Source organism: Megalobrama amblycephala, linkage group LG3 (genome assembly GCF_018812025.1).
Source record: "Megalobrama amblycephala isolate DHTTF-2021 linkage group LG3, ASM1881202v1, whole genome shotgun sequence".
Taxonomy (NCBI): Eukaryota; Metazoa; Chordata; class Actinopteri; order Cypriniformes; family Xenocyprididae; genus Megalobrama; species Megalobrama amblycephala.
In genome coordinates this window covers 45,620,066-45,639,397 of record NC_063046.1, presented here as the reverse complement: position 1 = coordinate 45,639,397, position 19,332 = coordinate 45,620,066, and the positions used below count along the sequence as shown (strand labels likewise).

The 19,332-nt window shown below is 38.0% G+C and overlaps 1 protein-coding gene across 1 annotated transcript; it reads right to left on the bottom strand.

The window, feature by feature from the left end:
• Window positions 1-12,785: 12,785 nt before the first annotated feature.
• LOC125265423 lies at window positions 12,786-18,535 on the bottom strand. Its single transcript, XM_048185641.1, has 2 exons — window positions 18,469-18,535; window positions 12,786-14,164 (listed from the first exon to the last, which is right to left on the bottom strand). The coding sequence occupies exon 2, from the start codon at window positions 14,157-14,159 to the stop codon at window positions 12,840-12,842; it is 1,320 nt and encodes a 439-aa protein (XP_048041598.1). The 5' UTR covers window positions 14,160-14,164; window positions 18,469-18,535; the 3' UTR covers window positions 12,786-12,839.
• Window positions 18,536-19,332: the final 797 nt, after the last annotated feature.

Genomic DNA, 19,332 nt, shown 5'->3' with positions numbered 1-19,332 from the left:
TCTCTTGCATCTCAGAAATCTTTGTCAATAAACACCACATCATACACACTTTCTACTATTCGATGTCTATTTAAATGCTTAAAACATTGTACAACATGATAAATGAATGAGTGCAAACTGTATGAATGAAATGGAGCATGATTAGCAAGTTAAGACAAATGTAGGACTACATTTTTCCCGCAGCCAAATGCCGCACGCCGGAGATACAGCACGGTGCTGGAAAACTTTAAGCCCCGTGGAGATGATGAAAGGGCAGCTGGTCAGCAAATGTGGGAAATGCAGCAGAGATTCTGGATTTCTTTAAGTGTTTATTTGCTCCTGAAGTTCAGAATTACATCATGATTTTGTTCAGACAGTCAGGTACAAGAACTACTGCAGAAGATCAAAGGAATGATGATGGAAAATGGTGGGAGATTTATCATGGAATGAATGAAGAATGTTGTAAATAACATTAATAACAGAAACATATGGCAGTTTGGTAGTTTTTCACACTGATCTTAATGGAAGAATCCATACAGTCTGTTTAACAGTGATTTGATCGTTCTGTTGTAGTTTCTGGAGAGTCTCCAGATGAAGATCCAGATTCATCAGGTTCCTGAGAGGAAAGATCAGATCTGATTAGATCAGAAAACAGGATCTGTGAAAGGGCCACTGGAAACACCATCATCGGAAGAAATGTGTTCGAATCTTCAGTCGGTTCAATCTCTGCAGAAATTACAGCTAAATGTTACAAACAAAATCCAAATGAAACGCTTCAAATACTGGTTTATGACCATCTCATAATATCATAATGAGATGCTTTCTCATAATAAACTCTTTCTAATAATAAAGAGAAAATTTTCCAAGCAGATACTAAGCAACCACCAAACTGTCCTGTCGCTTATTGTGGCTTTAAGGAAACTACTTTGTTGTTCAGCACATAAAGATGAACTGCTTATCATGATTTCAGACTGTGGTGATGTGGTTTCTCCACTGCATGGATCTTCATGTGTATCTTCAGGTGATTTTTAAAAGAGAAACTCTTTCCACACTGATCACACGTGAGCGGCTTCTCTTTGCTGTGGATCATCTCATGTGTTTTCAGATTTATTGTCTGATTGAATCTCTTGTCACAGTGTGAACACTTGTAAGGTTTTTCTCCAGTGTGAATTCTCTGGTGCAGTTTGCTGTAGTAAAAGTCTTCCAACACTCAAAGCACATGTACTCTCTCACACCAGTGTGTGTTTTCTGATGTCTATGAAAATTTTGCAGCAGTGAAAAACTCTTTCCACACACAGAACATGAATGTGGCTTCTCCTTTGTATGAACTTTCAGGTGTCTCTTCAGGTTTGATGCCCAGAGAAACGTTTTGTTGCATTCATCACATGTGAACGGCTTCTCTCTAGTATGAACTCCACTGTGAATCTCATGACTTTGTTTAGTTGTGAAACTCTTTCCACACTGAGTGCAGGTTGTAGATTTCTTGGCTCTTCTTTTCTTTAAAAATCTCTTTTTAGTCTTTGAGCAACTCAAAGGTTTATCTCCAGGTTTGACATGATGTTTCTCCTCCACTTCACTCAGTTCTTCACTTTCCTCCTTCACTTCCATCAGCTCTGAAATGAAAGAAGAAACTTCATTTTCAGTACACCAAAATTGTTCAAAAATAAAGAATATGAAGTAACAACTAGTGATTTATAACACAAATCATCCTCATGACATTAAAATAGATCATAATCGTGACACAGCAGTTGTCAAGCAGATCTGACGGGATTAAAATGACTATTGAACTCATCATGATCTTTGAGCTTCACTTTTCATTTCATGTTTGTCTCTCATTTGAAATCTCACATGATTTAATGTTTCTTCTATGCCTGATGGACATGAACAAGAAAAGAAAAACAAGCCAAAAAAAAAAAAAAAAAAACGCATATGCATGTAAATAAAGGATGAATATTCACATGAGAGTTCACACTGGGAAGAAGCGGATCAGCGAAATCACATCTGCCTTCTCGTTCTGAAGAAACACCATTTAACTGTGATCAGTGCGGTGAACATTGACCATCAGTCCTGAAGAAACACCTGAAGATTCACACAAAGGAGAAGATTCATTCGTAATATTACAGCAGAAACGACACAGTGCTATATGTTGAAACCTTGGAAACACATGAAAGGATTCACACTGGAGAGAAACACATCAGAGTGTAATGTCTGTACAAGAATCAGTCTTAGCCAGCCAACTTTGCAATTTTCAGAATGCTTTTAGCCTGCTGAACTGTGCATGTAAATCACGTATCGGCTCCGGCCGGTCTAAGAAAGACGGGCACTTTGGCACGTTTGTGGACCCGCTGAGGTTAAACAGAGAAATGGGAGCGTTTAGCGGAAGTTCTACCCGGAAGACTCTAATGCACGTCATTGCTCATTATCTAACCAATCATTACACGTCACCTGAGTATATAAGTTCTGTTCCCACCCACTATTGTGTTCGCAGATACCATCGCCGGCGTTCCTCATGATGCGTGTACAGGCCTATTGTGATTATCTAAATATTCACACAGACAATGTTAACGGTAGTCCGATGTACTACAATGTGAAATTGTTTATTTTAGATGGGATATAATGCTGCAGTCATTTAAGTTCATGTTAGCCTATCATTTTGAACGTTCATTGAAGCGGTCGCGCTATGAGAGTGATCGTATTCGCCGTCTCTAAATTTAAGTGTGCAGGTCCACCCGCGGATTCCATTTTCGAATTTCGTTTCAGCAGTATCATCAAAGGGCCTAGCTATCATCAAAGCAATCTTCAATATTCTCTCGTCATCACTACAACAGCCACCTCATCTCAGTGATAAGTATTTTCATCGTTTTATGCATTTTGATGTCGTTGGGTGTATAATCATACTTTTTTTTGCTCTTTACATACATCAGCACAGCCGTACAGTGCAGTCGCACGCATTTATTTGAGACGGAACGGTGCTCGTTCGCATTGTTACATTCATAGCATGTCGTAATGATCCGCATGAAAGCGGAGTTGGACTCGTTGTCTAACAGCAGAAAGAACGACACGCTTTGTAACTTGGGCATGGCGCATAGTGTCGAGTGACTTCCCTTGTAACGTTAGAGGCAGAAACATGATTTATGTCCTGCGTGGTAATAAGGCTATGTCGTTTGCATACTGCTTATAAACGTGTTTATTCTGAAAAAAAAAAAAAAAAAAAAAAAAAAAAAAAAAGCCTACCGGTACGTGTTACATTTCTGCAGTTAAAGTCTCCGTAGATGTCCTATGTGCTCAGCTTCATGCACGTGCACCAGATTTTCTTTGTGCAAAAAAGGGACAGTCGATTTCATTCCATAGATACTGCCTTATCTTTCTGCGACTAACGTCATATATTGTGATATGACAAATTTCACAGATTATTTGAATAACCCTTTTCGGAAAGTAGCCTAATTCTAGAATATCTAGGGTGATTTAAATGAAATAAATGGCGTTTTACATATTTCAGGTAAGTATTCAGATCCAGGAAACGATTAATATAAAATGACACTGCATAGTCTATACTGTATTAAATGAATTTAATTTACCTGTGCTAAAGGCACAATCTGGGCGTGGAATCGCGGGCGCGATTGCCAACGAGAGACTGATTTCAGTGCCACACGCGAGTCCCAGCCTGCACTTCCAGGAATAGGAATGAGTCAATTCATTCTACTTAAGTACTTGCAAGTGCTTAAATACTACTCATACAGGTAAGTTTATTTTATGAATTAAACTGAGGTAACGCATCGCTGTTTCACTTGGTCTAACGTTACACTATCATATTAAACTGCATTTGAGTGTTAAAGTTGTAAACTGCTATCTATTAGTCTGTTGACCGTAAGCAAGATCAACAGCACGATTGAGCCATCTATGGTGTTGAGCTACATAACATTAATTCGTTCGTGTACTTTTGCTCACCTGTCCATTAATGTGCTAGAGCGGTATCTGTTAAGTTGAGTTAGTCGCAAAGCTGTTGCATTTCGTAAACACCATACTGATGTTGATCCTCGCTCCAATTCTTATTCCAGTTTGCTTGCCATGTTCCATAGTGTTGGATGAAACCGTGTGCCATCACGCAACTGTCCATGCCTGTTTCCACGGTTACTATCAAAGACTAGAATAACACACGACGTGTCACTCGTTTTTGAATGGGAGAGAGTGTATTGTGCAGTATGGCGGAATATGTCCCGCCTTCTAAATAAGAGCCAATCGCCGACTGATAAAGTCATCACGTCACAGCAGCGGCTCTTAGAAGCACCGGTTTCTATAGAAATGGTCAGACACGCGCCTCAGAAAGGTCTGCGGGCGGTCGACATACGGAAGCTGTAAGCTTTAAAGTTCTCGTTCTCACTTATGAGATTCCCGCTACAAGCTCGCAAATACGTGACGGCTCGTGAAAGTAAACCGTTCGTTTCGCTTAACTTTAATAAAGTGATAACCTGAAGAAAGCCTGCAGTATATTTATTGGAATATAAAAAATCCTAACATTGACATAGCATGTAACACTAAGGCTACTCATTTTCATAAATACACGCGGTGAAATAAAAATATATAAAATGATATGAAAATAATGCCTAATAATTTGAAAAATCTTTTAATAGGTTATGACATTTGTTCGTGATGTTATGTTGTATTTATCGTGCATTAGCCTTATAATATGCTGGGGCAGTCAGTTGAGCTACAAGTTTGCAGCACATCTCAATTCTTAAACAATACGTCTGTGTCCTTGCGTCCTTCCGAGTTCGTTCTTTCAGGTCGCTGGCAAGTCCGCAACTTTGCGTTCTTGGAATTGAGAAACGGCCTGAGAGGCATTTCAAAGATGGCCGCCGAGTGAAATGACTGTCTTAAAGGGACTTGTTACTTTGCAGTACAAAAAGAATCCAGGGATAATGCAGAATTGCAGTTATTACGCCATTGACGGGCGTTATTTTAAATTTGTGACTTTCTCTGAATTTACAAATCTTGGTAACATTAGGATATGTACGCGCACAATTTACATAGTGTTCTATATATTATATAAAAAATAAAAATAAAATCAGAGCAAGTGGTTTTATCTTTCATATCTCTAAAGCTGCAAAGTTATTTCTCTGTACTTTGTTGGTTAGCATGAATGACACAGACAGCAGCGAGCCTGCTGTAAGTTAAGATCGAATGCGTGGAAACCCTATAATGATACACATCAGTTCTTCACGTTACCCAAGCCATATGCACTGTGTGTATAAGGACATTTTGACATAAATCTGCATGTACGTGTCTATCCAGGCAAAAATGGATGCATAGGTAAAGCAATTCATCTTTAACGTGTACACAGAATAGCGCATAAACTGACAGGACCTAAACGTGCTCCTATGCTATCCTTGCGTCATGACTTGTGGATGCGCACATTGAATCATATCTAAAGTGATATATTGTGCTGCCTACTACACATCGAACATCAGAGTTACTGTGCTCCGTAGGCTACTCCGCACCCACCTGGTCATAAGCATTTCACTTGTGCTCATTGTGCCCCTTCTGGCAGGGTACTCCCGAATACCTCTTTTCTCTTTACTAGGTATTGAACAATGATGCTCATGGTGTTATATTTTTGCAAAGGTTTGCTAGCTTCAGCCAGGTTCAGCATTGTCAAGTAAAGTGCTTCCCTTTTGCAAGGGCACCGTACGACTAGGTTTCTCAATCTCTATCTGCCCCATGCATTATGTAATCTTGTACTTGTGTCATTCTGAACTGGTTAATTTCTTTGGGGGTTCTTTTAGCAGGTTCTGACAGTTAGACAAAGTTCTCTCTGCTTAGTTCTGTCTAGCCGTGAGTGGGAGTCACGGCCAAGTATATTGGATAAGTCTTTCCTATAGAAAACATATATACCTTTTCATTATTTACTTAAAATGACTCATGATCATTCACTCATAGTATCACATTACGTCGACTATTGCTCGCTAGCTACTAGCAGTGGTGTCATTGTTTTCTACTTTATCTTCAGCTTCGTTCTTCACAATTGCATACCTTTATATCATTGGCTTATCGTGACCTTTAATCTGTATTCATAATGGGCCTTTCGTGGCCTTTACTTATAACGGCCTAATCATGGTTTTCGTGTAACATAGCATATTGTTGCTCTGCCCAGAATGGCCCCTTGACTTCTGCGTTGCATAGAATATATCATACTATCACACTAAATTGCCTATTATTGCCTTTGACTTATTATTATAGGTATGTCGTTATGTTGACATCTCATAAAATCACCTATTATTGCTTTGCATTAAATGGCCTCTCGTTGCATTCACATTCGATGGCCATCATAACTTTTAGCTTTACATGGAATATTGTTGCCATAACATTAATGGTTTATATTTGTCATCACATTATCATGGCTATAATGACTTTCAGCTTCACAGGGCATGTCGTCGCCATCAGGCATATTGTTGCCATCGGGCAAATCGTTTGCATCGGGCATATCGTTGCCATCGGCCATCGGGCATATTGTTGCCATCGGGCAAATCGTTTGCATCGGGCATATCGTTGCCATCGGCCATCGGGCATATTGTTGCATCGGGCAAATCGTTTGCATCGGGCTTATCGTTGCCATCGGCCATCGGCCATCGGGCAAATCGTTTGCATCGGGCATATCGTTGCCATCGGCTATCGGCATATTGTTGGCATCACATAAAATGGCTTATTACCTCACATTAAATGGTTTTCATTTTTGCATCAAGTGGCATATCATGGTTCTACACAAAGGCCTGTCTTAGCGCTTCATATAATTAAAACCTTTCACGGCCACAAGGTAAGTCTGTTTTATGTAACTCCAAGGTCTTCTCAAATTGGCCTATATTGACTTTTCAAGGTACAGGACCTTTGTGGTCTTTCCATGTTAATCAGATTAATGTAGCCTCACTCCATATCTTTATCAGTCAATGTTATGTATGCAATTTATTTGTCAATTTAATACTAGTACGTTACTAATGCAAACTACTGGTGGTGGTGTTTTCATATGATTTAATATCACTCGTTACGATTTCCCTATACTCACTCAAGGTCAAGTGAACCGCTAACTCTATGGACCATGGTCCTCATATGCAGTCTTCTAGTATCACAGACTAATGTGTTTTCTGACCATTAGTATCAAATCACTATTCACATCACTGGTATTCTTTGGTGTTTAATCTAGGATTACCAAGGCTATGTTTATAACAAGCTTTAGGTAAGGTTATAGCTTATCATAAAATCCTATATTTAAATCTTCTGTGGTAAGTATACTATTGAGACAAACTACCTGTAATGGCGTCAGTTTATATTTTATATTTTATTTTCTTCACATTCTCAGTTCTTTTGGGGGTAGGCTCCGCCCCTGCCTTCATCTTAAGGCAGGATCTGCAAACGTCTGCTACCCTCCGGACAGGGATGGGCAGTATTTCAGATACATGTATTTAAAATACGTATTTGAAATACAAAATACTATTTTGTATTTTGTATTTTAAAGCCTTTGGAAAAATCAAATGTAATTTGTATTTAAATACATTTAAGATGAGTATTTTTGTATTTTCAAAATACTCAAAATACTTTGAGACAGTCAACCTCTTTATCAGGGTGTTGTTTTCATGCATCAACTAGTTCAGACCAGGTTCAGACCAGACACGCCCCCCATTTTTTACCTCTAATACACGACTATGTCCAACTCCGTTCAGCATCGGTTAGTGATGTCTGATCGCGCTCTGACAACGAAGTGATGTCTCGCGCATATACTTTAATGAGTGTCAGACATCACTGCCGCTGTCAGAGCGCGATCAGACATCACAAACTGATCGTTTCGTGTCTTAGGACATCAATGTGTCGTCACGAGCCGCAGGGTTTAATTTGGATTTGTCTAAGCAAGCTTTTTTTACTCTTTTAGCCGAAGTCCCCATCTACTCCCATTATTTGGCTGACAGACAGCAGCGGTTGGAGTTAAAAATCCTCATTTGTGTTTTACTGAAGAAAAAAGTCACCTACATCTTGGATGCGCTGGGGGCAAGCAGATAAACATCAAAATTTCATTTTTGGGTGAACTATCCCTTTAACGTTACTGCATGTTAAGCCGAGTTCAGACTGCACGATTTTAGCCCCGATTTTGGCTCGCCGACAGGTTTTGAGAAATCGCAGACAAATGCCTGAAATCACAGGCAAATCGCTGCTCGTTCACGTGAGTTCGGGGAGGAGTTATAGACCACAATATCAGCAAGCATGGCTTCGTACACATAAACATTACAATGTTTAGATAGGACTTTCCGCTTTCTCTTTAGCTTTGTGCAGTTGAAGCCTTGTTTATACTTTCGCAATTCGCATGGCTCTACGCCATGAACCTGTTACCTGCTTACTGCGCGCGCTCCTCAGTAAACCTATTACCGTGCGTTCACACCGCCGCCGGCGAGAGCGTCAACAATCGCCTTGGCCGCCCTGCCAACAACGCTGTACTGTTCGTTCAAACCGCCGCCGACGGGAGGGTAATGACAAGTCGCGTCAACCAATCGGAAGCCTCTCAAGCGAGGACCTCTACATTCCAATTGGTTGCTCCGAACAGCGTCATAGCTCATTACCATAAAGTTAACCTGATTTCAACTCTCCTCGCCGCTCTCACCGTCCAAGACGCGCCGCGCCGCTCTCGCCGGAGCTCGCCGCCGGCTCTCATTGAAAATGAATGACTAGCGTCACTTTGACGCTCTCGCCGCCGGCAGTGTGAACACACAGTTAGGCTTTTATGCTTGATGTGCTCTCCATTGTATAATTCTGTGAAAAACGACAGAGGGCGACTCTGAGTAATTGTTCTCCAAACCACCAAAAAGCAGCAATGAGAGGAAGTAGTTTGCCGAATAATTTGTCAAACACCTCTTATACTATGTCAAACACTCGTCTCGTGAGAAGTTTGTGAATAAATTGATTTCTTCACATGTAAACTGATTAGGTTGTAGGTCATTTTGACGACACATGTGAAAAAGTTTTTTAGTACACTTCTTAAACCCTACCCAAATAATCAAGTTAAACCCAGTAAACTTGAAATTGTGACTTGAGACATTAGAACAAAACATATTAATATGATAACATATGTATAACACTAAATTGAACAATACTGTGTTATATATGTTTTTTAATTCATTAATTATTTTTATTTCAATTAACGATTGTATTAAACACCGACCATTACTTTATTCATTATTTCTGCTATGCAGGCTCATTTTGTAAATGTAATCATTTTAAATTTTACAAACATGGTGCTTTATGAAAATGTAACTGGACACATTTCCAAATTGTGATTGTTTACCCATCTATGCAAATGTTTGTTTATGTAGAGACGAAATAATTAGGTTAATCATTGTCTGTCTCCATCAGTTTAGTGTAGTGATTGTGTGCATTTGTGATGACAATGATGAAAGATACACTACACTTTTTAGTTTTATTGTTCACCAAAAAAAGTGCCAAATGATTTCTAATTAAAAAATTTTTTATTTTAGATAAACTTTATATTTTCTAATTATGTATATAGAAACAAATAAACTTTACATTAAATAAATATAAAGGTTACTATACTACTTGCGTAAAAAAAGCATCAAAAGAGTTTGAAATTCAGTTTTTGCTGTGGTATCAAAACTGATATTGATAATTGTGAAACCATGCCATATATTGTCATATCACCCATCCCTATTCTTTGCTATATAGCAGAAAAGTTTCCCACAGTTTTTTTTAATAGTGTTCACCATAAGTAATAGACTACATTGTAACCTTGTCAGAAGTAAGTATATAAATGGCTGCTATTTTGCACTACATAAGTTTATTTGTAATTACCAGCAAGGAAGCAAGCACTTAGGAAAGAGAGAGAGAGAGAGAATGACAGAGAGAGAATGACAGAGAGAGAATGACAGAGATAGCAGAAATGAGGTAAGGAATTAAAAGTCAGTAGGCCAATGTAGTTTCTTAATTCACTGTGACTATTTATAATTAGCTTAACAAATTACACATTGTGACATTGGCTTTTAATGATGGTGATAAAACATAATAAAAGTTAAAAATTAGTTTTTTGGGGGGGGGGTTGTAGTTTTTTATTTCCTACAGGGCAGGGGAAGGGAAGATGTATATAAAATTAAAACGAAAGTTTCTAAGTAGTTGCACACATCTAAATGCTTTTTGGCATTCAGAATAGGCCCAGATAGATTTCAGCCTAATAGGGATACCTGCACTGAATCTTCAATTTCACATGTATTTTGTGTATTTTCAAAATACAAAATACTGTATTTGTATTTAAATACATTTTCCCACACAGTATTTTGTATTTGTATTTAAATACATTTTTCCACACAGTATTTTGTATTTGTATTTTAAATACATTTCCATGTATTTATGCCCATCTCTGCCTGTACTTCTGGATCACTCATGTTCTCACTGTCCTCTTTAATAAACTCAGTCTTTGCAGATTTCAGCTCTTCCTGATGCTCGTCTGATGGGAATATTCCAACATTTATTGATGAACTGCTGTGGGAGGAGCTTCACTGATGATGTGAGTGATGTGGGAGGAGCTTCACATTGGTGTGTTCATTTAATTTAGACAGAGATGTAACAAATCATACTTACAGAATGTGATTCAGAGGAGCAAGAAGCTGGTCCACATAAACTGGGTACTGACCCATCCTTAAATAAAAACCGGCTTGAAAATCCCTTGCTGAATGCATTTAGGTTGAAGAAGCAGACGTCAGTATAATGGCGGGAACCCAGCACAAGATTGGGGTTTCAAGTTTTCTCTGGCGTCTGCGCACGCAGTAAGTGGGCGGGCAATATTCTAATGTTTCATTTTGACCTCATAATGAAACGGCTTGGGATTCATTTTAAAAATTACTCATTTAATTGACCCTGAGTGGACTCTTACTTTTGAGAGACAATAACTTTATATACGGTGGACTTTCGGATTTAAAACTTTGCAAGATGTTTTCATTCACTTAGAGCTGTTAAACCCATCATTTAACAAAAATCCATCATAGGAGCAATTTAATATAATTTCTTAATGCATTAAGCCACATTAAACATTTTCCTTAAGAGTTTTCTAAATGCTTAACGCAAAAGTCTAATTAAATGTGTTTCATTCATATTATGCGTTCATCTGCTTGTCTATACATTGTATGCTTTATTAATATTAACAAAGTTTCACATTAAGCATTTTTCTCCCATAGATAACCATTATAAAGAAACTGCATAGCGTGCAGTGTAACGTGTTGCATTCCTCAGCGAGTTTGGTCTTTTTATAGCCTATATGAATTATGTTTTTTAAACAGTGAATTTAATGATTTTCAATGGCAATGCATTTTCAGAACTGCTTGTTTGTTGTGTGGGCTATATAGTGTTGTGATTGTATATCAATTTAGTGTATCTTATACTTAGTTTGATCTTTTATTATTGTATTAGTATACCATGTTAAGTGTTTTCTTTTTAAAATGTTTTTATAGGAAACTTTGCATATTAAGCTCATATTCTTACTGTATCTGCTTACCTGGATATAATTGTAAGTATAGTAGTAAGTGGATATAATGTAAGCTAAGAAATCTAAACAGCCAAGATGTAATTCCTCAGCATTCCTCAAATGTAATGTATGATCTAATCTATCAGCATCGGGTGGGAAAAGCATTATAATCTCTATCGCATTAGAAAAGGCTATTTACATGTACACAGGGAAACCATGAAGACATAGAATTAAACGTAAACACAGTTTTTAAATATTCGTCAAATATACTTGCTCCATTTCTGTAAACCAGATTTTGTGAATGAATGACTTGCTCTAACTGTTGCTCTGGTCTTCATCAACACACAGTTGCACCACCTGCTGGTCCTCATGACCAACAGCAGATGGAGATCATGCTCGGCACTCTACTGCTATTCCTGCAGTTCCTGGATGTACTTTGTTGAATATTCTGTCACATTTGAGCCACTGAATTTATGGAATTGAATTTATAAAACAAAATAAAATCGACCGAAAATTGCCTGTCGTATATTATAGGTTGTATTTTTAAACAGAATGAATATGTTGGAAGTGAAATCTGAAAGGTGAATATGGACCATTGGATTTTTAATAATGAAAATGTATGTGAACTGTTTTGAATTGAAATATTCACAGCTTAAATATACGACCATGCTGCATTTCATCATATAAAAATGCAAGCCCTAAAAATACAATGCATTTAAATGCAAGCATGGTTAATGCAATGCACATTTCTTTCAATTATTACAATTCAACAAACTTTTTCTTTCAAAAATATTTGGCATTATTGTTCTTCCATAATTTTGAATGTTTTCCTTCCACTAATCTGAGAAAAACAAAACAAAACAAAAAACACTTTATCAAAAGCTAAAATTGACAGACGCATGAAAAAAACTGTGTTTTTGCCTGTAGTGTCTTGACTAAACAGTCTGATGAATAATTTAGCACATTATTAATAAAGCAATAGGCTGATTAATTGAACAATATTTGTAAACTTTTAAATATAAAGAACAAGAACAAATTGTTAGATTTCCAAAATGTAACAACAGGTATGTAAAAAAAAAAGGTAAACTTATGTTTTAATTGTTGTTATTGTTGTCATCATCCTTTTTTTAACTTTAAGAAATTTAAGCAAAAATGTTATATCTGTATTTATAATAATCAACCATTCTACTCTCTAGATTTCATAATCAATATCCGCCAAAAAAAACCCCATATCCGATAACACTAGTTACAAATAAACTTTATATAGTTCTACATATCAAGAGATTTCTCATGGAAAAAATTGCTTGTTTAGGCTTGTTTATTTTGCTCAATATTTGTGTTGTACAGCAAAAATCTAAAAGCATAACAACTGTATTTCAACTGCCATACTTTGCACATTTCCACCCCTTGGCTCTAACACTGATTTATACTTGAAATATTCAATAAAAACCCGAGCTCGGCGCTCAAAGCTCTCCACAAAGGCTCTGCGGATGTAGCGGTCTGGGATTCCCTGAGGCACAATGATCTGAGACACGGTGGTGCTTTGACCAGACCTCCGATTCTCATTCACCTGGATCTGCAGGTTGTAGTAGCGCTGATTGTTGCGATTGATGGTGCCCTGCATGTCGATACGGAGATTATCAGATCGGATCAGATTTGAGCGGGATTGGTCCACCAGGTACTGATTGTTCCAGCGGCTGATTAAGTTTTCAGCCTCATTTCTCCATCGACTTCCATCAGCGATGCTCTGAAGAGTTGGCACAGCAGTGAAGGTGGTTCTTGTGTTGGTGCCTTTGTCGTCCTTTTTGCATATCAATATTTTGTTATTGTTAGGGGCTCTCCTTTTGCGATGTTGAGAACTGATGTAAGAACACTCTCCAGTGGATTCAATGGGCCCGCAGTAATCATATTTTGAATCTGGGGTCCAGCACCAGTTGTAACTAGAGCCATGTAAGCCACAGGTGTGGTCTGAGCGACATGGTTTGCCTTTATAGGTTACATCTATATTTGGAGAGCAGTAGTCCCAGCCTTTGGCAGTGTGGCACCAGTAGTAATCTTTACTCTCATAATACTGGCACTCGTCAATGCAGATATAATGATACATAGACCGGTGGATCAACATCTTTGGTTCCACGAGTCCACAGTAACCCCAGCTTCCCTCCTTCAGCCAGCACCAGTAGTAGTTCTCACGCTGCTTCTCACATGAACTGTCTTCTTTACACTGCTTGTTCTTGTAATCTGTGTTTTCGGATGGCGAGCAGTAATCCCATCCCTGTGCAGTATTGCACCAATAGTAGTCTTGTTCTCTTCGGTCACAGTGATCATAACACAGTGCACCTGTCGTAGATCCATAGTAGTTCTTGACGTCCATGATGAGCCCACAGTATCCCCAGTCCAGGGTACTAATTCTGCACCAATAGTAGTCTCCTCCATGCTTCCCACACATACTATCAGCTCTGCACTGCTTGCCCCTGTAGTCCATGTTTTCCTGAGGTGAACAGTACATTTCTTGGCATTTTCCATCATCAATAGTCTTGCACTTGTACTCGCCCCAGTTGAACTTGCAGTCTTCTATACACTGTGTCCCAAGATAAGTCAAGAAAGTCTTCCCGTCACTCACCCATGGTGAACAGAAGAGAAGGAACAAAACAAGAGAGGTGTGTAGTTGTTCCATTCTTTCTGTGAAGAGAAGAATTGAGAAGTGAAGAGTAATAGCATCTTCAGCTGTGATCATTCAACCACATTTAACCAATAAGTGTATGGCATAAGTTTATATAACCTTAAATGTTTGGCCTGATCATATCCATTTAAGTTTGCACACTGGTTGAAATGGTTATGATGGGTATGAATCCACTACACACTTGTGCACATCTTGTTTCTGTGTGTTTAAAGGCAGGAACACACCAAGCCGACACCGACGAACTAGTGGCGCTGAAAGCAGACTGCGGGGTTGGTTCACGTTGGCAGCGTCTGTGTCCAAAGTTGCCCTGACACACCAAACCGATGCTCAACAGCCGACGGCCATGTAGCATGTCCGTTTTGCGCCTGCGTAGGATGAAATGCCTTTCCGTACCAGCAGGTGGCAGAAGTTGAACAGCCAATCAGAATGATCAGATGGCCCGACAGACCGACGAGCTCCAACGCCAATTCAACAGGTCAAATCAGCCGAAAAATAGCAGACGAGGACCAACTTCAGCCGGCAGTGTGAAACACACTGAGAAAAGTTAGTCGGTTGATGAAGAACAACTGCCTGACGGCCGACTGTCAACTTGGTGTGTTCCTGCCTTAAGTAGTGAACAGTGAGTTTTCAGTGCTTCCCACAGGTTTAAAATATACTTGCGGTGATAGCTGGATGAAAAATCCTTGTTACCCATGGCACAAAAATGGTCTACTACATGTATCATATATTGAAATTCAGATTATGCTGTGTTTTGGGGGATATGAAGTACTTTTGACCTATTTACTGTCAAATTCCTCAACTACACCATTAGCATGCATATGAAATAATACATTTTTATGGAAAAAAAAAACTGTCATGATGATCAAAAATAAATATGAGTTGTTTGAATATTAATCTAGGTGTTCTCTGCAGTTTTAGAAACAAGTGTAATTACCATATACATCCAGCAGAGGCGCATAGAGACCTATTAATTTATCTGGATTAGGGGTGTGCCATATCATACCGTCCATGATAATAATGGTATAAATTTTTACATGATAAAAAAGTGTCATATTGCGATGTCAATGATATATCGAAGCAATGACGTATGGCCCATTTACGTTCCCTGGCACGCAGAACAACAACAGCCTGTCTGATACCCCCTTTCCACCAGCATGAACCGGGTGCTAGTTCAGAGCTAGTGCTAGTGCCAGTTCAGAGTTGGTTCAACTGAGGAGTCTTCTAAGAACTGGTTTGCCTTTCCACAGGCTAGAGAGCAGCACAGAGCCAGGTCTTGCGTCACTGTATACGTCTCATATTTCACAGCAAAGCTAGCGCTGCAGCGCCAAACACAAATACACCAGACTTATTTGAGATGCATCAGCTTCTCGCAGAGCGATGACATTAAAGCACCGCGAGAACAATCCAAAGCACAAGGAGTCGTATGCTTTACAAACACACCCGTGGACCCGCGGCACTCCGATGTCACCCGCCGAATCGGTCCGCGCTGCTCCGGTACATCTCGAACAAGCCTTCCATCAACAATTGCGGATGTTTCACTACTATTGATGTTCATGGCTTTGCGAACCTACATCGGCATCCAAACACGGCTCGCCGTAATTTGTATATAGACGGAGATTTCAATCCAGCTGCATTAGCTTGATTAGCTGCTATTTTAAAAATGGCGGTCACAGGTGTCTTGTTGGTCACGGTAACCCCGCCCCCAGCCCCTGACGCAAGTGGTTCTTACTTCTAGCCCAGCAATGTTTTGGTGCTACTTACGAACCACTTTTCCTGGTTCGGAGCTGGTGCTTTGTGTGTCGAAAGACAAAGAACTGATTTGAAACTAGGCTCTGGCTCCGAACCAGCACTCAAACTGCTTTGGTGGAAAAGGGGTATGAGAGTAAGAGCAGCATGTCAGCCTCCGATGGCAATTTAGTAACTGAAAAGGGAGCTACTTCAATAGTATGGAAGTGGTTTGGTTACAAGTGGTCAGACCTCCAACAATTAAGCACAATATTTTGCAAAATTTGCAAGAAAACTTGTTTCACCACTTGGCCGAAATGCAATTGCACTCGGGAATAACGTAAGCTGAGCGTTCTCACTCTCTTCTCTCCGACTACGAAGTGACACACAGCCGCCTCCTCGCTCTCATTCGTTTAATTTACTCTGGTTGAATATTGCTTGTTCTGAGCATAGTGGATCGAACAAGCCACGCTCAGTCTCAAACAGCTTGCGAGTCACAAGTACCAAAATGAGTGGCTTACTGCACTAAAACGGTCAAATACATACAAAATTATGTCAAAAAGGCTGTCATGGTGAGTATTCAGTTAAACACGATCAGTTTTGGATCATTAAACAGTGGAGAAAGAGAACGCATTTGTGTAATATTGTGTCCGTTCTTAAACTCTTAAAGGGACAGCAGTCCAATATTCATACTGCTGTCTGTCATGTTATTTAAAGAACAAAAGACAAATAAAATCACTTTCTGCTCTTGACAGAATATGTTTTATAACTTTAATGGTAAGCATTAATCCGTATTAATTAATGCTTCAGTAGTTACTAGAGAGTTATCATGTTTCTCACTTTAGAATACTGATCCAAATAATTAGTAATTCCTTCTTAAGTATTTAGTAATACTTCAGTCATTACTAGTGGGTTACCAAGGCCTTTACTCTAGAATTAATTATACATTATGCATTATTCATGTTAATTATGAACATGTATATAGTATTTCTTAGTAGTTCTCTGGGAGGAATGAAAAACAGTAGTTACTGAGTAGTTAATAGTGAACTATCACCTACAATTGAGCACTATTACTTACTAATTCATTCATCAGAGTTTATTGTTAGTTAATAGTAGTTACTAGAGTGTTAATACTGCATTATTCATTTGTTCCTGTGGAGTTATTCATTAATGAAGGATCAGTATTCTAAAGTGTTACCTATAAATGCTGTGGCAAATTCGCATTCTTTATCCAGTGTGTCTCCTCGTGTTTTGTCAGTTTACAGTGCAAACAGTATTGTTTATAGTCTTAAGGTTGGGTCGAGGTTCGGTATTCTGTTTTATCAAAAGCTGCCAACCTTTAGTTTGTTTTCTGCTGTTTTTGAAACGATCTACTTTTTAGCTGTTACTAATTTATTTAAGAAATATGTTCATTATTCAAACTATGAAACAGGATGTACTCGTTTACATTTAGGCATGTATGTAACACTTTATAATAACATTCATTAATAAATCATAAACAAACATTATATAACACTTAACAGATCATTAGTTAATATATATTCACATACCTAGAAATAGATAATATGCTTGTTAATGTTTACTAAAGAACTTACTAAACATTACCTAAAGATTAACAGATCGTTATTTAATGTAAATTGAAATGCCTACAAATGTCAGTAAATTCTCAGTTCATATGATCATGCATTTTTTTTAATCTACAAATGATTTCAATAGAAATTATGCAAACATTAAAAACTTATTTGTTAATGTACTTTTGAATGCTAACACATTTTAATACACTTCAGTTCATATATTTACCTAATGCTTTTTTTTTTTTTTACATTTACAAATGTGAAAAAAAAAAATATATATCTTAAGTAATTTTAAGCACTTCACAATATTTTCATATTAACATTCATAACCACAGTCTGTAAAGGTGACATATTTGGTCTTTGTTTGTTTTGTAGACTTCTACTATTTACACATTAACAAATCATTAATTAATGATTTGTTATAACCAACCCTAAACTTACCCATACCAAACCTGTCCCTAACCTTAATCGCATCATACCTCAATGCAAGCAAATGTGCTGTGCATTAACAAAAGCTATTAATCATTGTATAACATCTGTTAAAATCATTTGTAGATTTTCTGACATTTGTAAGCATTTTTATTTACATGAAATAATGATCTGTTAAACATTAGTTAATAAGTTAATTACTAAACATTAACAAGCACATTATCTCATGTTTCTAGTTATATGAACCTATATATTAACTAATGATCTGTTAAGCATTACATAATAATTTTTTAATGATTTATTATTGAAAATTATTATAAAGTGTTACCCCTAATTCTGGCACATATAAATTGTCAATACGTTTGTTTTATCTTATTTTTATTTTTTCATGCACATGGTTTATTTCAAACAAGGTTGTAAAGCAGCAAACTACAAAACATCCCCCCAAATATATTTTCTTGGATTAAAAACGTAAGTCTGCATTAATTTGTCAAGACATTTTATGATTATAAATACAAACCACCATCTTATATTCTTATCTAAATAAGTTTATCCAAACATGTGATTGTACTCACCATGAAAAGTTTGGTCTTATTGTGACTCACTTTTGGTTGCACTGTGCTTTTTGTGTAGTGTTTGTCTTTCTTACAAGACTTTGTACTGTATGACTGTAAACATTAAGCTTGTTACGAGTGCCACCCATGTAGTTCTCTCCATCGGCCACCGCAGGTCACCCTACACTGAGTTTTGAATCCCGGACTCCATTTTTCACAATCTTCATACCTGGCTTGATTGCACATCACCAGGAGCCTGTACCATGATGGTAGTTGAACAAACTCAGGGTTATAGGATTAGTTTTGATTTGACAAAACCAAACCACTCCAATCCGGCTTTGCTGGTACCATGACGCTGATCATCAACTTTCTCTGTCAACTCAGGCTTTGATCCTGAGTTTGTGAAGTGAGTGCACATGAATGCGTGACATCAGTGGCAAACAGCCAATCACATGCCTTACAACAGAGAGTAACTCTGATTCACTTCTCGCGAGAGAGCCAGCGCGATTCAAAACTCTTTTACTGAAGATTAAGAGATTGAAGAAAATGAAGAATTTAAACTCATTTACACTGAATAAAATAAAATAAATGATCTTGCTCTATCAGTGCAAGTGAAACTTGTGAAGTTAGTTTATTTAGTTGATAATATAGCGTAATTATCCAAGTAATTGTCATTAAAGCCAGACAATTTCATTAAGTTTTTTTTTTTTTTTACTATATAGTGACCTTTAATTTGGAGAAAGAGAAACTGGGGGAGTGACTTCATTGCGTTGGATGATCTCTAATCCAGAACATAACCTGCCCTGGAGCAGGTTAGCTGTAGAGCGCAAGTTACTATGGTGATGAACACCGCTAAAAGCCAAGTCACTTTCATGGTACCTAAAA